The following is a 23,569-nucleotide window of genomic DNA, read 5'->3' as shown; positions in this document are numbered from 1 at the left end:
ATTTATTAGAGATATTCTGCTATTTAGTGTCAGTAGTTATTAGAGATATTCTGGTGTAACGTGTCAGTAGTTATTAGAGATATTCTGCTATATAGTGTCAGTAGTTATTAGAGATATTCTGCTATATAGTGTCAGTAGTTATTAGAGATATTCTGCTATATAGTGTCAGTAGTTATTAGAGATATTCTGCTATATAGTGTCAGTAGTTGTTAGAGATATTCTGGTGTAAAGTGTCAGTAGTTATTAGAGATATTCTGGTATATATAAACTGTGGTTATTAGAGATATTCTGCTATATAGTGTCAGTAGTTGTTAGAGATAGTCTGGGGTAAAGTTTCAGTAATTATTAGAGATATTCTGGTACATAGTAAACTGTAGTTATTAGATATATTCTGGTATAAAGTCTCAGTAGTTATTAGATATATTCTGATGTAATGTGTCAGTAGTTATTAGAGATATTCTTGTATATCGTGTCAGTAGTTATTAGAGGTATTCTGGTATATAGTGTCAGTAGTTATTGGATATATTCTGCTATATAGTTTCAGTAGTTGTTAGAGATATTCTGGTGTAAAGTGTCAGTTGTTATTAGAGATATTCTGATATAAACGTGTTTGTAGTTATTAGAGATATTCAAGTAGAAAGTGTCAGTAGTTATTAGAGATATTCTGGTGTAAATATCTGTAGTTATTAGAGATATTCTGGTGTAATGTGTCAGTAGTTATTAGAGATATTCTGGTATATAGTGTCAGTAGTTATTAGAGATATTCTGGTGTATAATGTAAGTAGTTATTAGATATGTTTTGATATATAACGTGTTTGTAGTTATTAGATATATTCTGATAGAAAGTATCAGTAGTTATTAGAGATATTCTGGTATATAGTAAACTGTAGTTATTAGAGATATTCAGGTGTAAAGTCTCATTAGTTATTAGCGATATTCTGGTGTATAGTGTCAGTAGTTGTTATAGATATCCTGCTATATATTGTCCGTAGTTATTAGAGATATTCGGGTATAAAGTGTGAGTAGTTCTTAGAGATATTCTGCTATATAGGGTCAATAGTTGTTAGAGATATTCTGGTGTAAAGTGTCAGTAGTTATTAGAGATATTCTGGTATATATAAACTGTGGTTCTTAGAGATATTCTGCTATATAGTGTCAGTAGTTATTAGAGATAGTCTGGTGTAAAGTCTCAGTAGTTAATAGAGATATTCTGGTGTATAGGGTCAGTAGTTATTAGAGATATTCTTGTATATAGTGTCAGTAGTTATTATAGATATTCTGGAATATATAAACTGTGGTTATTAGAGATGTTCTGCTATATAGTGTCCGTAGTTATTAGAGATATTTTGCTATATAGTGTCAGTAGTTGTTAGAGATATTCTGGCATATAGTGTCAGTAGTTATAAGAGATATTCTGGAATATATAAACTGTGGTTATTAGAGGTGTTCCGCTATTTTGTGTCAGTAGTTGTTAGAGATATTCTGATGTAAAGTCTCAGTAGTTATTAGAGATATCCTGGTATATAGTGTCAGTAGTTATTAGAGATATTCTGGAATATAGTAAACTGTAGTTATTAGAGATATTCAGGTATAAAGTCTCAGTAGTTATTAGTGATATTCTGGTGTATAGTGTCAGTAGTTGTTAGAGATATTCTGCTATATAGTGTCCGTAGTTATTAGAGATATTCGGGCATATAGTGTCAGTAGTTATTATAGATATTCTGCTATATATTGTCAGTAGTTGTAAGAGATATTCTGGTATATAGTGTCAGTAGTTATTACAGATATTCTGGTATATAGTAAACTGTAGTTATTAGAGATATTCTGGTAGAACATGTCAGTAGTTATTAGAGATATTCTGGTATATAGTAAACAGTAGTTATTAGAGATATTCTGGTGTATAGTGTCAGTAGTTATTAGAGATATTCTGGTGTAAAGTGTCAGTAGTTGTTAGAGATATTCTGGTGTATTGTCTCAGTAGTTATTAGAGTTATTCTCTTGTATAGTGTCAGTAGTTATTAGATATATTCTGGTATGTAGTAAACTGTAGTTATTATAGATATTCTGGTAGAAAGTGTCAGTAGCAATTAGAGATATTCTGATAGAAAGTGTCAGTAGTTATTAGAGATATTCTGATAGAAAGTGTCAGTAGCAATTAGAGATATTCTGATAGAAAGTGTCAGTAGCTATTAGAGATATTCTGCTATATAGTGTCAGTAGTTATTAGATATATTCTGGTAAAGTTTCAGTAGTTGTTAGAGATATTCTGGTGTAAAGTCTCAGTAGTTCTTAGAGATATTCTGGTGTAATGTGTCAGTAGTTATTAGAGATATTCTGGTATATAGTGTCAGTAGTTATTAGAGATATTCAGGTATATAGTGTGAGTAGTTATTAGAGATATTCGGCTATATAGTGTCAATAGTTGCTAGAAATATTCTGGTGTAAAGTGTCAGTAGTTATTAGAGATATTCTGGTATATAGTGTCAGTAGTTATTATAGACATTCTGCTATATAGTGTCCGTAGTTATTAGAGATATTCGGGTATATAGTGTCAGTAGTAATTAGAGATATTCTGGTGTAAAGTCTCAGTAGTTTTTAGAGATATTCTTATGTAATGTGTCAGTAGTTATTAGAGATATTCTGGTGTAAAGTGTCAGTAGTTATTAGAGATATTTTGATATATAGTGCCCGTAGTTATTAGAGATATTCGGGCATATAGTGTCAGTAGTTATTATAGATATTCTGCTATATATTGTCAGTAGTTGTTAGAGATATTCTGGTATATAGTGTCAGTAGTTATTACAGATATTCTGGTATATAGTAAACTGTATTTATTAGAGATATTCTGGTAGAACATGTCAGTAGTTATTAGAGATATTCTGGTATACAGTAAACAGTAGTTATTAGAGATATTCTGGTGTATAGTGTCAGTAGTTATTAGAGATATTCTGGTGTAAAGTGTCAGTAGTTATTAGAGATATTCTGATATATATAAACTGTAGTTATTGGAGATATTCTGCTATTTGGTGTCAATGGTTGTTAGAGATATTCTGGTGTAATGTCTCAGTAGTTATTAGAGATATTCTCTTATATAGTGTCAGTAGTTATTAGATATATTCTTAAATATAGTAAACTGTAGTTATTAGAGATATTCTGGTAGAACATGTCAGTAGTTATTAGAGATATTCTGTTGTAAAGTGTCTGTAGCTATTAGATATATTCTGCTATATAGTTTCAGTAGTTGTTAGAGTTATTCTGGTATATAGTAAACTGTAGTTATTAGAGATATTCTGTAGTAAAGTCTCAGTAGTTATTATAGAAATGTTGGTGTAATGTGTCAGTTGTTATTAGAGATATTCTGGTATATAGTGTCAGTAGTTATTAGAGATATTCTGGTATATAGTAAACTGTAGTTAATAGAGATATTCGGGTGTATAGTCTCAGTAGTTATTAGAGATATTCTGATATAATGTGTCAGTAGTTATTAGAGATATTCTGGTGTAATGTGTCAGTAATTATTAGAGATATTCTGGTATATAATGTCTTAAGTTATTAGAGATATTCTGGTATATAGTGTCAGTAGTTATTATAGATATTCTGGTATATAATGTCAGTAGTTGTTAGAGATATTCTGGCATATAATGTCAGTAGTTATTAGAGATATTCTCTTATATAGTGTCAGTAGTTATTAGATATATTCGGGTGTAAAGTTTCAGTAGTTGTTACAGATATTCTGGTGTAAAGTCTAAGTAGTTCTTAGAGATATTCTGGTATATAGTGTCAGTAGTTATTAGAGATATTCTGGTATTTAGTAAACTGTAGTTATTAGAGATATTCTGGTGTAATGTGTCAGTCGTTATTAGAGATATTCTGGTATATAGTGTCAGTAGTTATTAGAGATATTCTGGTACATAGTAAACTGTAGTTAATAGAGATATTCTGTTGTATAGTCAACTGTAGTTAATAGAGATATTCTGATGTAATGTGTCAGTAGTTATTAGAGATATTCTGGATTAATGTGTCAGTAATTATTAGAGATATTCTGGTTATATAATGTCTTAAGTTATTAGAGATATTCTGGTATATTGTGTCAGTAGTTATTAGAGGTATTCTGGTATATAGTGTCAGTAGTTGTTAGAGATATTCTGGTATGTAGTAAACTGTAGTTATTAGAGATATTCTGGTATATAGTGTCAGTAGTTGTTAGAGGTATTCTGGTATATAGTGTCAGTAGTTATTAGAGATATTCTGGTATATAGTACACTGTAGTTATTAGAGATATTCTTTTATAAAGTGTCAGTAGTTATTAGAGATATTCTGGTATAAAGTGTCAGTAGTTATTAGAGATATTTAGGTATATAGTAAACTGTAGTTATTAGAGATACTCTGGTAGAACGTGTCAGTAGTGATTAGAGATTTTCTGGTGTAAAGTGTCAGTAGTTATTAGAGATATTCTGGTATATAGTGTCAGTATTTGTTAGAGATATTCTGGTGTATATTGTCAGTAGTTATTAGAGATATTCTGGTATATAGTGTCAGTAGTTATTAGAGATATTCTGGTATATAGTGTCAGTAGTTATTAGAGATATTCTACATCAGCCGCATAGTGTTTGCATCCCAAATGGCCCAATATTTCCTACATAGTGCACTACTTTTGAACACAGTAGTAAGGTGGGTGCTTATATTTGTCCTATTTCAAATGTTTTTTTGCATGTCCCAACTTCCCCTGAGACACTCTCAGAGAGTGGGGTCACAGCCAGGGTCAGCCATTATTAATGGCGACTCTGGAGCAATTAGGGTTAAGTGCAGTGGTGCAAAGTACTTCAAAGTACTATTTAAAGGACAACTCCACCCAAAAACGATATTTTGTTATTTGTTTCATTAGTCCATTGTTGACATGATGTTTTGCTTGTCAGCACTCAAGTTTTCAAGATATGTAACTTTCTAAATACAGAAATCATCCCCGTATAATGCATTTTGCATCATATGATGCTGCGTTTTTTTGTATTATTACTTAGAATATTTTATCAATTACATTTACTTTTGATACTTAAATATATTTAAAACCAAATACCTTTACTCAAATACAATTTTACTGGGTGACTTTCACTTAAGTCATTTTCTTTTAAGGTATCTTTACTTTTTCTCAAGTATGACAATTAGGTACTTTTTCCACCACTTGTTAAGTGCCTTGTTCAAGGGCACATTGACAGATTTTTCAACTTGTTGGCTCAAGGACTCAAGCTAGTGACCTTTGGGTTACTGGCCCCACACGCTAACCACTAGGCTACCTGCCGGCCCTTTGAGAGGCAGCCAGTGACAGCTGTGTTTACACAAGTCTCACTATCGCTCATGGAAACAATCAGTCACACCTGCCAGAGAGTCGTTAGCACACACACACACACACACACACACACACACACACACACACACACACACACACACACACACACACACATTTCAACCACATTACTCATTACTCAATAACAGATGTTTCTTGTCCTTTACATGGACCCAGAGGAGCTCCATACTCTGAGTTGGCTGGTACCACCAACAGGGGTTCTGACCCCTTTTGTGATTGCAAAGTCATCAGGGACCCCCTCTTAATCTGAACATTACAGTGCATTTCTGTTTTTAAAAAATACAACATTTTGGGGGAATACAATAAGTATTGAGTTGAAATATGGATAATAGGTGGAGTACTGTGGATACCAATATCCCTGTGAGCCTCCCAGGCCCATGTTGCCCAGGGGTAAGAACAGAATACTGAAGAGGAATAATATTACATTGTATTGTATTCTATTACACCCTCTAAACTTATTTCACGGATCCCTTGGCCAAAAGGAGTTTAATCTGTTGTTGTTAGTAATATTCATAAAAAATGTTTTAAAAAATTTTTTTGGGGGGGAGATCTGGCCATGAAGCCCCTGTAGTAGATCATGAGGTTAAACTATCTCTCTCTCTCTCTCTCTCTCTCTCTCTCTCTCTCTCTCTCTCCCTCCCTCCCTCCCTCCCTCCCTCCCTCCCTCTCTCTCTCCCACTCTCACTCTTTCTTTTGTTTCTCTCTCTATTTATGTCTCTCTCTCTCCCTGTCTTTCTCTCTCCCTCTCCCTCTGTTTCTCTCTCTTGCTCCGTCTCAGAGTGAACGAGTGTGTGGATGAGAAGGACACTGATACCAGGGTCACTCATGTTGACGCCATGGCAATACCGCTGGACAGCCTTCCGACCCGGAGACGTTCCAGCTCAGAGATGTCCCGATCCACCTTCAGCCTGATCCGACAACTCTCCAGTAAGAACCACTGAACCAATGAATCACAGAATCAAACACTGAACCAATTAACCACTTAACTACTGAATCAAATACTGAACCCCTGAATCTCTGAATCGAACTCTTAACCACTTAACCACTGAACCAATTAATCAAATACTGAACCAATTAACAACTGAACTACTGAATTAAACACTGAATCACTGAACCAAGGAATTACTGAATTAAACACTGAACCACTGAACCAATTAACCAGTAAGAACCACTGGATCAAACACTGAACCACTAAGAACCACTGAATCAAAAAATGATTTAATTTTTGTCCATTAACTTCTTCATTCCCCTCTCCTCTCTCTATCTATATTCTCCTCTATCCCCCCCCCCCCCCCCCCCCCCCCTCTCCCCTCACCTCCCCTCCCCTTCCCCAGGTCTAGACGCCCGCAGGCCCAGCTCTCCGCTGGTTGATGTGAAGCCCATAGAGTTCTGGGCCATGGGCCCCAGGAAGGAGGTGATCCAGCCGCTGCGTCGACCCCAGCCCCCTCCGGACGACTACTTCCGGAAGTTGGAGCCACGCCTCTACTCTCTGGACTCATCCGGAGACGACGTGGACTCGCTAACGGACGACGAGATTCTGCTACGCTACCAACTGGGCATGCTCCACTTCAGCACACAGTAATGTTTTGTCTTTTATATATTGTATTATATATTTTATGTTTTATAATATTAATAATAATAAGCAACCAGCAGCATGTAAGCCCCAGAAATAAATACAGCAAAATAAGAAAGACACTCATTTTATTTTCATTCATCTGTTTGTCTGATCTTTCTTACTTTTCTTCATCTCCCTCTGATCATCCCCCTCTCCTCCCCCCTCTCTCTCTCTCTCTCCTTCTCTCTCTCTCTCTCTCTCTCTCTCTCTCTCTCTCTCTCTCTCCTTCTCTCTGTGTCACTGATCATCCCCCTCTCCTCTCCTCCCCTCTCTCGCTCTCTCTCTCTCTCTTTTTCTCTCTTTCTCTTTCTCTTTCTCTTTCTCTTTCTCTCTCTCTCTATCTCTCTCTCTCTCCTTCTCTCTGTGTCTCTGATCATCCTCCTCTCCTCCTCTCTCTCTCTCTCTCTCTCTCTCTCTCTCTCTCTCTCTCTCTCTCTCTCTCTCTTTCTCTCTCTCTCTATCTCTCTCTCTCTCTCTCTCTCTCTCTCTCTCTGTGTCTCTGATCATCCCCCTCTCCTCCCCTCTCTCTCTCTCCCCCCCCTCTCTGTCTCTCTCTCTCTCTCTCTCTCTCTCTCTCTCTCTCTCTTTCTCTCTCTCTCTCTCTCTATCTCTCTCTCTCTCTCTCTCTCTCTCTCTCTCTCTCTCTCTCTCTCTCTTTCTCTCTCTCTCTCTCTCTCTCTCTCTCTCTCTCTCTCTCTCTCTCTCTCTTTCTCTCAATTCAATTCAATTCCAATTCAATTCAATTTAAGGTCTTTATTGGCATGGGAAACGTATGTTAACATTGCCAAAGCAAGTGAAGTAGATAGTAAACAAAAGTGAAATAAACAATAAATATTAACAGTAAACATTACACTAAGAAGTTCCAAAAGAATAAAGACACTTCAAATGTCATATTATGTATATATACAGTGTTGTAACAATGTGCAAATAGTTAAAGTACAAATGGGAAAATAAATAAACATAAATATGGGTTGTATTTACAATGGTGTTTGTTCTTCACTGGTTGCCCTTTTCTTGTGGCAACAGGTCACAAATCTTGCAGCTGTGATGGCACACTGTGGTTTTTCACCCAGTAGATAAGGGAGTTTATCAAAATTGGGTTTGTTTTCAAATTCTTTGTGGATCGCTGTAATCTGAGGGAAATATGTGTCTCTAATATGGTCATACATTTGGCAGGAGGTTAGGAAGTGCAGCTCAGTTTCCACCTCATTTTGTGGGCAGTGTGCACATAGCCTGTCTTCTCTTGAGAGCCAGGTCTGCCTACGGCGGCCTTTCTCAATAGCAAGGCTATGCTCACTGAGTCTGTACATAGTCAAAGCTTTCCTTAAGTTTTGGTCAGTCACAGTGGTCAGGTATTCTGCCACTGTGTACTCTCTGTTTAGGGCCAAATAGCATTCTAGTTTGCTCTGTTTTTTTGTTTGTTCTTTCCAATGTGTCAAGTAATTCTCTTTTTGTTTTCTCAAGATTTGGTTGGGTCTAATTGTGTTGTTGTTATTGTTGTTGTTGTTGTTCTCTCTCTCTCTCGCTCTCTCTCTCTCTCTCTCTCTCTCTCTCTCTCTCTCTCTCTCTCTCTCTCTCTCCTTCTCTCTGTGTCTCTGATCATCCCCCTCTCCTCCTCTCTCTCTCTCTCTCTCTCTCTCTCTCTCGCTCTCTCTCTTTTTCTCTCTGTCTCTCTCTCCCTCCCTCCCTCCCACCCCTCTCCTCTCCTCTCAGGTATGACCTAATCAACGGCCACCTGGGCGTTAGGGTCATTGAGGCTCGCGACCTGCCCCCCCCCCTGACCTGTGATGGTGCCCGCCAGGACATGGCCCACTCCAACCCATACGTCAAGATCAGCCTGCTGCCGGACCACAAGAACTCCCGGCAGGTAGCCTAGCGGTTAGGGAAGCGGCCCTGTAAATGGAGGGTTGCTGGTTTGAATCCCAGCTCCGACTGGAAAAATCTGGTGGGATGTGAGCTGGCAACTGGAAGGGTTGGTGGCATCAGTATCCTAGATACCATTGCCTGCTGTTGTGCCCTTGTCCAAATCACTTAACCCTACCTAGAAGTATTGCTCTGGGGGTGCTGCACTGAGGCAGACCTGTTGCTTCCAGCCTCAGGGTGGGGTTGGGTTGTGAGCATAAAGACTCATTTTTCTGTAAGTTAAAGGACAATCAAGTATTTTTCTTCTTCAGACGGGGGTGAAGAGGAAGACACAGAACCCGGTGTTCGAGGAGCGGTTCACCTTTGACCTTCTGTTCCTGGAGGCCCAGCGCCGCACCCTGCTGCTGTCTGTCGTCGACTTTGACAAGTTCTCACGACACTGTGTCATCGGCAAGGTGAACACACACACGCGTACACAACCACGCAAGCAAAACACGTACACACGCACTCATACACAACCACACGAGCGCGCACTCGAGCACACACCAATCCTGTGAGTATTGATACCAGGGGTGAAAGTAAGCCGGTAAAACATGAGCCTATCACAATAATTAAAACAAAGATGGAGGGAAAACTGTTGGCTGTTACAGAATCATTTATCATTAGCCTACCGCATGTCAGCCGCATGAGAAATTAGCAAATGGACTTGAAAAAGGGGTGGTATACGTTCCAAAATGCGGTGTGGTTCGATGTGAACACAGATCAATTCAGACTACAAGTGTGCCTAACGAAAATCGCCGAATGTCATTAGACTTTTGGGTGTTTTAATAGATGTCTTTTTCATTCATCAGATGCTGGAATTATTTTAGTGGATGAACGTACGCAGGTAGTCTACTTTTTGAAGTGATTTATTTGACAATGACTGGTTGTGTTCATCCTACATTAAAAGGTAATACATTTTTACAGTTTAATTACATCTTTAGGCTCATAAAAACATTTGCACACACATAGGTCCAGTACAAGGAAGATATCTACTTTCATCCCTGACTGATACATTAGATCTCTAATCATGTGTTTTCATTGGTAGGTGGCGCTGCCTCTGAGTGAGGTTGATCTGGTGAAGGGTGGTCACTGGTGGAAGGCCCTGGTACCCAGCTCTCAGGTAGGGGGAACACACACACATTAAGTTTCTTAGTTCAACACATTGACCAAAGTGGATTCCCCCCTTTCCCTGTAAAAACATTATCGAGCTTCTCAGCCTCTCTTCTTCCTCTTCCTCCTCCTCTCAGCCTCTCCTCCTCGCCTCTCCTCCTCCTCCTCCTCCTCCTCCTCCTCCTCTGCTCCTCTTCACTTCCTTCTCTCCTCCACTCCCCTCCCCTCCCCTCATCCTCCTCCTCCTCCTCCTCCTCCTCCTCCTCTCCTCTCCTCTTCGCCTCCTCCTCCTCCTCCTCCTCCTCTTCCTCCTCCTCCTCCTTCTCCTCCTCCTCCTCCTCCTCCTCCTCCTCCTCCTCCTCCTCCTCCTCCTCCTCCTCCCCCTCTCTTCTCCTCCTCTCCTCCTCTCAGCCTCTCCTACACAGACATCTTCAGGCCCTCTGAGGCCCAATCTGTTGTTTATTGGTCAGGAGAGGCACAACACTGACACTAACACACTGTGTGTGTGTGTGTGTCTCTGTGTGTGTGTGTATGTGTGTGTGTGTGTGTGTGTGTGTGTGTGTGTGTGTGTGTGTGTGTGTGTGTGTGTGTGTGTGTGTGTGTGTGTGTGTGTGTGACACTAACACTGACACACTGTCCTAGCTGCACATCTGTTCTCTTGTCACGAGGGTGGTAAACGCATCACCCGGGAAAACAACAACACAACAACAGCACCACAACACCACACAACAACAACAACACAACACAACACAACAACAACACAACACCACAACACCACAACACCACAACACAACACAACACATCAACAACAACAACACAACACCACAACACCATAACACAACAACAACACAACACAACAACACTAAAACACCACAACACAACAACACAACAAAACAGACAGATTGACAGATAGAGGGATAGACGGATAGACAGATAGACAGAGGACAGATAGACGGATAGAAGAATAGACGGATAGACGGATAGACAGATAGACAGATAGAAAGATAAACAGTGGACAGATATACAGATAGACGGATAGACGGATAGACGGATAGACGGATAGACAGAGGACAGAGGACAGATAGACGGATAGACAGATAGACAGATAGACGGATAGACGGATAGACGGATAGACGGATAGACAGAGGACAGAGAGACGGATAGACGGATAGACGGATAGACGGATAAACGGATAGAAGGATAGACGGATAGACGGATAGACGGATAGACGGATAGACAGATAGACAGAGGACAGATAGACGGATAGACGGATAGACGGATAGACAAAGGACAGATAGACGGATAGACGGATAGAAAGAGGACAGATAGACAGATAAACAGAGGACAGATAGACAGATAGAAAGAGGACAGATAGACAGAGGACAGATAGACAGATTGACGGATAGACAGAGGACAGATAGACGGATAGACAGATAGACGGATAGACAGATAGATGGATAGACAGAGGACAGATAGACGGATAGACGGATAGACGGATAGACGGATAGACGGATAGACGGATAGACAGATAGACAGAGGACAGATAGACAGATAGACAGAGGACAGATAGACGGATAGACGGATAGAAAGAGGACAGATAGACAGATAAACAGAGGACAGATAGACAGATAGAAAGAGGACAGATAGACAGAGGACAGATAGACAGATTGACGGATAAATGGATAGAGGGATAGACAGACGATAGATAGACAGATAAACAGAGGACAGATAGACGGATAGAAAGAGGACAGATAGACAGAGGACAGATAGACAGATAGACAGATAGACGGAGAGACAGAGGACAGATAGACGGATAGACAGATAGACGGATAGACAGATAGACGGATAGATGGATAGACAGAGGACAGATAGACGGATAGACGGATAGACGGATAGACGGATAGACAGATAGACAGAGGACAGATAGACAGATAGACAGAGGACAGATAGACGGATAGACGGATAGACAGATAGACAGAGGACAGATATACAGATAGACAGAGGACAGATAGACGAATAGACAGATAGACGGATAGACAGATAGACGGATAGACGGATAGACAAATAGACAGATAGACAGATAGACGGATAGACGGATAGACAGATAGACGGATAGATGGATAGACAGAGGATAGAAAGAGGACAGATAGACAGATAAATAGAGGTCAGATAGACGGATAGAAAGAGGACAGATAGACAAAGGACAGAGAGACGGATAGACGGATAGACAGAGGACAGAGGACAGATAGACGGATAGATAGACGGATAGACAGAGGACAGATAGACAGAGGACAGATAAACGGATAGAAAGAGGACAGATAGACAGAAGACAGATAGACAGATTGACGGATAGACGGATAGATAGAGGACAGATAGACAGATAAACAGAGGACAGATAGACGGATAGATGGATAGACAGATAGACAGATAAACAGAGGACAGATAGACGGATAGATGGATAGACAGATAGACAGAGGACAGATATACGGATAGACGGATAGACGGATAGACAGATAGACAGAGGACATATAGACAGAGAGACAGATAGACAGATAGACAGAGGACAGAAAGACGGATAGACAGATAGACGGATAGACAGATAGACAGATAGACGGATAGACAGAGGACAGATAGACCGATAAACGGATAGACAGATAGACAGATAGACAGATAGATGGATAGACAGAGGACAGACAGACGGATAGATGGATAGACGGATAGACAGATAGACAGATAGACGGATAGACAGAGGACAGAGAGACGGATAGACGGATAGACGGATAGACGGATAGACAGATAGACAGATAGACGGATAGACGGAGGACAGATAGACGGATAGACGGATAGATGGATAGACAGAGGACAGATTGACGGATAGACGGATAGACGGATAGACGGATAGACAGAGGAAAGATTGACGGATAGACGGATAGACGGATAGACAATAGATGGATAGACGGATAGACAGATAGACAGAGGACAGATAGACGGATAGACGGATAGACGGATAGACGAATAGACGGATAGACGGATAGACGGATAGACGAATAGACAGATAGACAGAGGACGGATAGACGGATAGAAGGATAGACAGAGGACAGATAGACGGATAGACGTATAGACGGATAGACGGATAGACAGAGGACAGATAGACGGATAGACGGATAGAAAGAGGACAGATAGACAGATAAACAGAGGACAGATAGACAGATAGAAAGAGGACAGATAGACAGAGGACAGATAGACAGATTGACGGATAAATGGATAGACGGATAGACAGACGACAGATAGACAGATAAACAGAGGACAGATAGACGGATAGAAAGAGGACAGATAGACAGAGGACAGATAGACAGATAGACAGATAGACGGATAGACAGACGACAGATAGACGGATAGACGGATAGACGGATAAACGGATAGACGGATAGACAGATAGACAGATAGACGGATAGACGGATAGACAGAGGACGGATAGACGGATAGACGGATAGACAGAGGACAGATAGACGGATAGACGGATAGACGGATAGACAGAGGACAGATAGACGGATAGACGGATAGAAAGAGGACAGATAGACAGATAAACAGAGGACAGATAGACGGATAGAAAGAGGACAGATAGACAGAAGACTGATAGACAGATTGACGGATAAATGGATAGACGGATAGACAGACGACAGATAGACAGATAGACAGATAGACAGATAGACGGATCGACAGAGGACAGATAGACGGATAGACGGATAGACAGATAGACAGATAGACGGATAGACGGAGGACAGATAGACGGATAGGCGGATAGACGGATAGACGGATAGACGGATAGACAGAGGAAAGATTGACGGATAGACGGATAGACAATAGATGGATAGACGGATAGACAGATAGACAGAGGACAGATAGATGGATAGACGGATAGACGGATAAACGGATAGACGGATAGACGGATAGACGGATAGACGGATAAACAGATAAACAGAGGACAGAGGACAGATAGACGGATAGACGGATAGACGGATAGACAGAGGACAGATAGACGTATAGACGTATAGACGGATAGACGGATAGACGGATAGACAGAGGACAGATAGACGTATAGACGGATAGAAAGAGGACAGATAGACAGATAAACAGAGGACAGATAGACGGATAGAAAGAGGACAGATAGACAGAGGACAGATAGACAGATTGACGGATAAATGGATAGACGGATAGACAGACGACAGATAGACAGATAAAGAGAGGACAGATAGACGGATAGAAAGAGGACAGATAGACAGAGGACAGATAGACGGATAGACAGATAGACGGATAGACGGAGGACAGATAGACGGATAGACGGATAAACGGATAGACGGATAGACGGATAGACGGATAGACGGATAGACGGATAGACGGATAGACAGAGGACAGATAGACGGATAGACGGATAGAAAGAGGACAGATAGACAGATAAACAGAGGACAGATAGATAGATAGAAAGAGGACAGATAGACAGAGGACAGATAGACAGATTGACGGATAAATGGATAGACGGATAGACAGACGACAGATAGACAGATAAATAGAGGACAGATAGACGGATAGAAAGAGGACTGATAGACAGAGGACAGATAGACAGATAGACGAATAGACAGAGGACAGATAGACGTATAGACGGATAGACAGATAGACGGATAGACGGAGGACAGATAGACGGATAGACGGATAGACAGAGGACAGATTGACGGATAGACGGATAGACGGATAGACGGATAGACAGAGGAAAGATTGACGGATAGACGGATAGACGGATAGAAAATAGATGGATAGACGGATAGACAGATAGACAGAGGACAGATAGACGGATAGACGGATAGACGGATAGACGGATATACGTATAGACAGATAGACAGATAGACAGAGGACAGGTAGACGGATAGACGGATAGACGGATAGACGGATATACGTATAGACAGATAGACAGATAGACAGAGGACAGATAGACGGATAGACGGATAGACGGATAGACAGAGGACAGATAGACGGATAGACGTATAGACGGATATACGGATAGACAGATAGACAGAGGACAGATAGACGGATAGACGGATAGAAAGAGGACAGATAGACAGATAAACAGAGGACAGATAGACGGATAGAAAGAGGACAGATAGACAGAGGACAGATAGACAGATTGACGGATAAATGGATAGACGGAAAGACAGACGACAGATAGACAGATAAACAGAGGACAGATAGACGGATAGAAAGAGGACAGATAGACAGAGGACAGATAGACAGATTGACGGATAGATGGATAGACAGAGGACAGATAGAAAAGAGGACAGATAGACAGATAGATAGATGGATAGACAGAGGACAGATAGACAGATTGACGGATAGACGGATAGACAGATAGACAGAGGACAGAGAGACGGATAGATAGACGGATAGACAGAGGACAGATAGACGGATAGAAAGAGGACAGATAGACAGAGGACAGATAGACAGATTGACGGATAGATAGAGGACAGATAGACAGATAAACAGAGGACAGATAGACGGATAGACGGATAGACAGATAGACAGAGGACAGATAGACGGATAGACGGATAGACATAGGACATATAGACAGATAAACAGATAGACAGATAGACAGAGGACAGAAAGATGGATAGACGGATAGACGGATAGACAGATAAACAGATAGACGGATAGACAGAGGACAGATAGACGGATAGACGGATAGACGGATAGACAGATAGACAGATAGACAGATAGACGGATAGACAGAGGACAGACAGACGGATAGAAGGATAGAAGAACAGACAGATAGACAGATAGACGGATAGACAGAGGACAGATAGACGGATAGACGGATAGACGGAGGACAGATTGACAGATAGACGGATAGACGGATAGAAGGATAGACAATAGACGGATAGACGGATAGACAGATAGACGGATAGACGGATAGACAGATGGACAGACAGACGGATAGACGGATAGACAGAGGACAGATAGACAGATAGACAGAGGACAGATAGACAGATAGACAGAGGACAGATAGACGGATAGACAGAGGACAGATAGACGGATAGACGGATAGACAGATAGACGGATAGACGGAGGACAGATAGACGGATAGACGGATAGACGGATAAACGGATAGACGGATAGACGGATAGACAGATAGACAGATAGACAGAGAACAGAGGACAGATAGACGGATAGACAGATAGACAGAGGACAGATAGACGGATAGACGGATAGACAGAGGACAGATAGACGGATAGACGGATAGACGGATAGACAGAGGACAGATTGACGGATAGACTGAGAGACGGCTAGACGGATAGACAGATAGACGGATAGACAGAGGACAGATTGACGGATAGAAGGATAGACGGATAGACGGATAGACGGATAGACGGATAGACAGAGGACAGATAGACGGATAGACGGATAGACGGATAGACGGATAGACGGAGGACAGATAGACAGATAGACGGATAGACGGATAGACAGAGGACAGATAGACGGATAGACGGATAGACGGATAGACAGATAGACAGAGGACAGATAGACGGATAGACGGATAGACGGATAGACGGATAGACGGATAGACAGAGGACAGATAGACGGATAGACGGATAGACGGATAGACGGATAGAAGGATAGACGGATAGACGGATAGACAGATAGACAGAGGACAGATAGACGGATAGACGGATAGACGGATAGACGGATAGACAGAGGACAGATAGACGGATAGACGGATAGACGGATAGACGGATAGACGGATAGAGAGATAGACAGAGGACAGATAGACAGAGGACGGATAGACGGATAGACGGATAGACAGATGGACAGACAGACGGATAGACAGAGGACAGATAGACAGATAGACAGAGGACAGATAGACAGATAGAAAGAGGACAGATAGAAGGATAGACGGATAGACGTATAGAAGGATAGACGGATAGACGGATAGAAGGATAGACAGATAGATGGATAGACAGATAGACGGATAGACGGATAGACGGATAGACGGATAGACAGAGGACAGATAGACGGATAGACGGATAGACAGAGGACAGATAGACGGATAGACGGATAGACGGATAGACGGATAGACAGAGGACAGATAGACGGATAGACGGATAGACGGATATATGGATAGACGGATAGACGGATAGACAGATAGACAGAGGACAGATATACGGATAGACGGATAGACGGATAGACGGATAGACGGATAGACAGAGGACAGATAGACGGATAGACGGATAGACGGATAGACGGATAGACGGATAGACAGATAGACAGAGGACAGATAGACAGATAGACGGATAGACAGATAGACGTATAGACAGAGGACAGATAGACGGATAGACGGATAGACGGATAGACAGATAGACAGAGGACAGATAGACGGATAGACGGATAGACGGATAGACAGATAGACAGAGGACAGATAGACGGATAGACGGATAGACAGAGGACAGATAGATGGATAGACGGATAGACGGATAGACGGATAGACGGATAGACGGATAGAAGGATAGACGGATAGAAGGATAGACGGATAGACGGATAGACGGATAAAGGATAGACAGAGAGACGGATAGACAGATAGACGGATAGACAGATAGACGGATAGACGGATAGACGGATAGACGGATAGACGGATAGACAGAGGACAGATAGACGGATAGACGGATAGACGGATAGACAGATAGACAGAGGACAGATATACGGATAGACGGATAGACGGATAGACGGATAGACAGATAGACAGAGAACAGAGGACAGATAGACGGATAGACAGATAGACAGAGGACAGATAGACGGATAGACGGATAGACAGAGGACAGATAGACGGATAGACGGATAGACGGATAGACAGAGGACAGATTGACGGATAGACTGAGAGACGGCTAGACGGATAGACAGATAGACGGATAGACAGAGGACAGATTGACGGATAGAAGGATAGACGGATAGACGGATAGACGGATAGACGGATAGACAGAGGACAGATAGACGGATAGACGGATAGACGGATAGACGGATAGACGGAGGACAGATAGACAGATAGACGGATAGACGGATAGACAGAGGACAGATAGACGGATAGACGGATAGACGGATAGACAGATAGACAGAGGACAGATAGACGGATAGACGGATAGACGGATAGACGGATAGACGGATAGACAGAGGACAGATAGACGGATAGACGGATAGACGGATAGACGGATAGAAGGATAGACGGATAGACGGATAGACAGATAGACAGAGGACAGATAGACGGATAGACGGATAGACGGATAGACGGATAGACAGAGGACAGATAGACGGATAGACGGATAGACGGATAGACGGATAGACGGATAGAGAGATAGACAGAGGACAGATAGACAGAGGACGGATAGACGGATAGACGGATAGACAGATGGACAGACAGACGGATAGACGGATAGACAGAGGACAGATAGACAGATAGACAGAGGACAGATAGACAGATAGAAAGAGGACAGATAGAAGGATAGACGGATAGACGTATAGAAGGATAGACGGATAGACGGATAGAAGGATAGACAGATAGACGGATAGACGGATAGACGGATAGACGGATAGACAGAGGACAGATAGACGGATAGACGGATAGACAGAGGACAGATAGACGGATAGACGGATAGACGGATAGACGGATAGACAGAGGACAGATAGACGGATAGACGGATAGACGGATATATGGATAGACGGATAGACGGATAGACAGATAGACAGAGGACAGATATACGGATAGACGGATAGACGGATAGACGGATAGACGGATAGACAGAGGACAGATAGACGGATAGACGGATAGACGGATAGACGGATAGACGGATAGACGGATAGACAGATAGACAGAGGACAGATAGACAGATAGACGGATAGACAGATAGACGTATAGACAGAGGACAGATAGACGGATAGACGGATAGACGGATAGACAGATAGACAGAGGACAGATAGACGGATAGACGGATAGACGGATAGACAGATAGACAGAGGACAGATAGACGGATAGACGGATAGACAGAGGACAGATAGATGGATAGACGGATAGACGGATAGACGGATAGACGGATAGACGGATAGAAGGATAGACGGATAGAAGGATAGACGGATAGACGGATAGACGGATAAAGGATAGACAGAGAGACGGATAGACAGATAGACGGATAGACAGATAGACGGATAGACGGATAGACGGATAGACGGATAGACAGATAGACAGAGGACAGATAGACAAATAGACTAATAGACGGATAGACAGAGGACAGATAGACGGATAGACTGATAGATGGATAGACGGATAGACAGAGGACAGATAGACGGATAGATGGATAGAAAGAGGACAGATAGACAGATAATCAGAGTACAGATAGACGGATAGAAAGAGGACAGATAGACAGAGGACAGATAGACAGAGGACAGATAGACAGATAGACAGAGGACAGATAGACGGATAGAAGGATAGACGGATAGACGGATAGACGGATAAAGGATAGACAGATAGACGGATAGACAGATAGACGGATAGACGGATAGACGGATAGACAGATAGACAGAGGACAGATAGACAGATAGACGGATAGACGGATAGACGGAGGACAGATTGACAGATAGACGGATAGACGGATAGACGGATACACGGATACACGGATCGACGGATAGAAGGATAGACAATAGACGGATAGACGGATAGACAGATAGACGGATAGACGGATAGACGGATAGACAGATGGATAGACAGACGGATAGATGGATAGACAGAGGACAGATAGACAGATAGACAGAGGACAGATAGACAGATAGACAGAGGACAGATAGACGGATAGAAGGATAGACGGATAGACGGATAAAGGATAGACAGATAGACGGATAGACAGATAGACGGATAGACAGATAGACGGATAGACGGATAGACGGATAGACAGATAGACAGAGGACAGATAGACAAATAGACTAATAGACGGATAGACAGAGGACAGATAGACGGATAGACTGATAGATGGATAGACGGATAGACAGAGGACAGATAGACGGATAGATGGATAGAAAGAGGACAGATAGACAGATAGACAGATAGAAAGAGGACAGATAGACAGATAAACAGAGGACAGATAGATAGATAGAAAGAGGACAGATAGACAGAGGACAGATAGACAGATTGACGGATAAATGGATAGACGGATAGACAGACGACAGATAGACAGATAAATAGAGGACAGATAGACGGATAGAAAGAGGACTGATAGACAGAGGACAGATAGACAGATAGACGGATAGACAGAGGACAGATAGACGTATAGACGGATAGACAGATAGACGGATAGACGGAGGACAGATAGACGGATAGACGGACAGACGGATAGACGGATAGACAGAGGACAGATTGACGGATAGACGGATAGACGGATAGACGGATAGACGGATAGACAGAGGAAAGATTGACGGATAGACGGATAGACGGATAGAAAATAGATGGATAGACGGATAGACAGATAGACAGAGGACAGATAGACGGATAGACGGATAGACGGATAGACGGATATACGTATAGACAGATAGACAGATAGACAGAGGACAGATAGACGGATAGACGGATAGACGGATAGACGGATATACGTATAGACAGATAGACAGATAGACAGAGGACAGATAGACGGATAGACGGATAGACGGATAGACAGAGGACAGATAGACGGATAGACGTATAGACGGACATACGGATAGACAGATAGACAGAGGACAGATAGACGGATAGACGGATAGAAAGAGGACAGATAGACAGATAAACAGAGGACAGATAGACGGATAGAAAGAGGACAGATAGACAGAGGACAGATATACAGATTGACGGATAAATGGATAGACGGAAAGACAGACGACAGATAGACAGATAAACAGAGGACAGATAGACGGATAGAAAGAGGACAGATAGACAGAGGACAGATAGACAGATTGACGGATAGATGGATAGACAGAGGACAGATAGAAAAGAGGACAGATAGACAGATAGATAGATGGATAGACAGAGGACAGATAGACAGAGGACATATAGACAGATTGACGGATAGACGGATAGACAGATAGACAGAGGACAGAGAGACGGATAGATAGACGGATAGACAGAGGACAGATAGACGGATAGAAAGAGGACAGATAGACAGAGGACAGATAGACAGATTGACGGATAGACGGATAGATAGAGGACAGATAGACAGATAAACAGAGGACAGATAGACGGATAGACGGATAGACAGATAGACAGAGGACAGATAGACGGATAGACGGATAGACATAGGACATATAGACAGATAAACAGATAGACAGATAGACAGAGGACAGAAAGATGGATAGACGGATAGACGGATAGACAGATAAACAGATAGACGGATAGACAGAGGACAGATAGACGGATAGACGGATAGACGGATAGACAGATAGACAGATAGACAGATAGACGGATAGACAGAGGACAGACAGACGGATAGAAGGATAGACGGACAGACAGATAGACAGATAGACGGATAGACAGAGGACAGATAGACGGATAGACGGATAGACGGAGGACAGATTGACAGATAGACGGATAGACGGATAGAAGGATAGACAATAGACGGATAGACGGATAGACAGATAGACGGATAGACGGATAGACAGATGGACAGACAGACGGATAGACGGATAGACAGAGGACAGATAGACAGATAGACAGAGGACAGATAGACAGATAGACAGAGGACAGATAGACGGATAGACAGAGGACAGATAGACGGATAGACGGATAGACAGATAGACGGATAGACGGAGGACAGATAGACGGATAGACGGATAGACGGATAAACGGATAGACGGATAGACGGATAGACAGATAGACAGATAGACAGAGAACAGAGGACAGATAGACGGATAGACAGATAGACAGAGGACAGATAGACGGATAGACGGATAGACAGAGGACAGATAGACGGATAGACGGATAGACGGATAGACAGAGGACAGATTGACGGATAGACTGAGAGACGGCTAGACGGATAGACAGATAGACGGATAGACAGAGGACAGATTGACGGATAGAAGGATAGACGGATAGACGGATAGACGGATAGACGGATAGACGGATAGACGGATAGACGGATAGACGGATAGACGGATAGACAGATAGACAGATAGACAGAGGACAGATAGACAGATAAACAGAGGACAGATAGACGGATAGAAAGAGGACAGATAGACAGAGGACAGATAGACGGATAGACGGATAGACAGAGGACAGATATACGGATAGACGGATATACAGTGAACAGATTGACGGATAGACGGATAGACGGATAGACGGATAGACGGATAGACGGATAGACGAATAGACGGGTAGACGGATAGACGGATAGACGGATAGACGGATAGACGGTTAGACGGTTAGACGGTTAGACAGAGGACAGATTGACGGATAGACGGATAGACGGATAGACGGATAGACGGGTAGACGGATAGACAGATAGACAGAGGACAGATAGACAGATAGACAGAGGACAGAAAGACGGATAGACGGATAGACGGATAGACGGATAGACGGATAGACAGAGGACAGATAGACGGATAGACGGATAGACGGATAGACAGAGGACAGATAGACAGATAGACGGATAGACGGATAGACGGATAGACAGAGGACAGATAGACGGATAGACAGATAGACAGATGACAGATAGACGGATAGACAGATGACAGATAGATGGATAGACAGATGACAGATAGATGGATACACAGAGAACAGATAGACAAAGGACAGATAGACAGAGGACAGATAGACAGACGGATAGACGGATAGACAGATAGACAGAGGACAGATGAGTTTTTTCCCCTAACTAATATTCTTTCCAAAATGAGGTGGAGCTAGGTGAGATGTTGTTATCTCTCTACTACCTGAGATATTCAGACAGACATACAGACAGACAGACAGACAGACAGACAGACAGACACACAGACAGATCTATAGATAAAGAGATATTAACAGTGTTTTATGTTTCTAACAGAATGAGGTGGAGCTGGGAGAGCTGCTGTTATCGCTCAACTACCTGCCCTCCGCTGGAAGACTCAACGTTGACATCATCAGAGCCAAGCAGCTGCTGCAGACAGACATGTGCCAGGGATCAGGTAACTATACCTACTAACATCCCTACTAACATACCTACTAACATACAGTGAGGGAAAAAAGTATTTGATCCCCTGCTGATTTTGTACGTTTGCCCACTGATAAAGAAATGATCAGTCTATAATGTTAATGGTAGGTTTATTTGAACAGTGAGAAAAAATCCAGAAAAACGCATGTCAAAAATGTTATAAATTGATTTGCATTTTATCAAATCAAATCAAATGTTATTGGCCACATGCGCCGAATACAACAGGTGCAGACATTACAGTGAAATGCTTACTTACAGCCCTTAACCAACAGTGCATTTATTTTTAACAAAAAAGTAAAAATAAAACAACAACAAAAAAAGTGTTGAGAAAAAATTAGCAGAAGT

At 42.1% G+C, this 23,569-nt stretch overlaps 1 protein-coding gene across 1 annotated transcript in view; it reads left to right on the top strand.

The window, feature by feature from the left end:
• The window catches only part of syt17 (synaptotagmin XVII), a gene marked incomplete at both ends in the record, with an annotated part of 41,641 nt that extends 18,426 nt beyond the window's left edge, over window positions 1-23,215 (top strand). Inside the window, 6 exons of the mRNA XM_084175199.1 lie at window positions 6,141-6,289; window positions 6,697-6,940; window positions 8,691-8,844; window positions 9,152-9,295; window positions 9,928-10,002; window positions 23,078-23,215. Of these exons, the coding sequence (XP_084031325.1) occupies window positions 6,141-6,289; window positions 6,697-6,940; window positions 8,691-8,844; window positions 9,152-9,295; window positions 9,928-10,002; window positions 23,078-23,215 (904 nt within the window). The remainder of the gene's footprint in view (window positions 1-6,140; window positions 6,290-6,696; window positions 6,941-8,690; window positions 8,845-9,151; window positions 9,296-9,927; window positions 10,003-23,077) is intronic.
• Window positions 23,216-23,569: the final 354 nt, after the last annotated feature.

Source organism: Coregonus lavaretus (genome assembly GCF_964263955.1).
Source record: "Coregonus lavaretus genome assembly, chromosome: 2".
Taxonomy (NCBI): domain Eukaryota; kingdom Metazoa; phylum Chordata; class Actinopteri; order Salmoniformes; family Salmonidae; genus Coregonus; species Coregonus lavaretus.
This window is presented reverse-complemented; position numbering and strand designations above follow the sequence as displayed.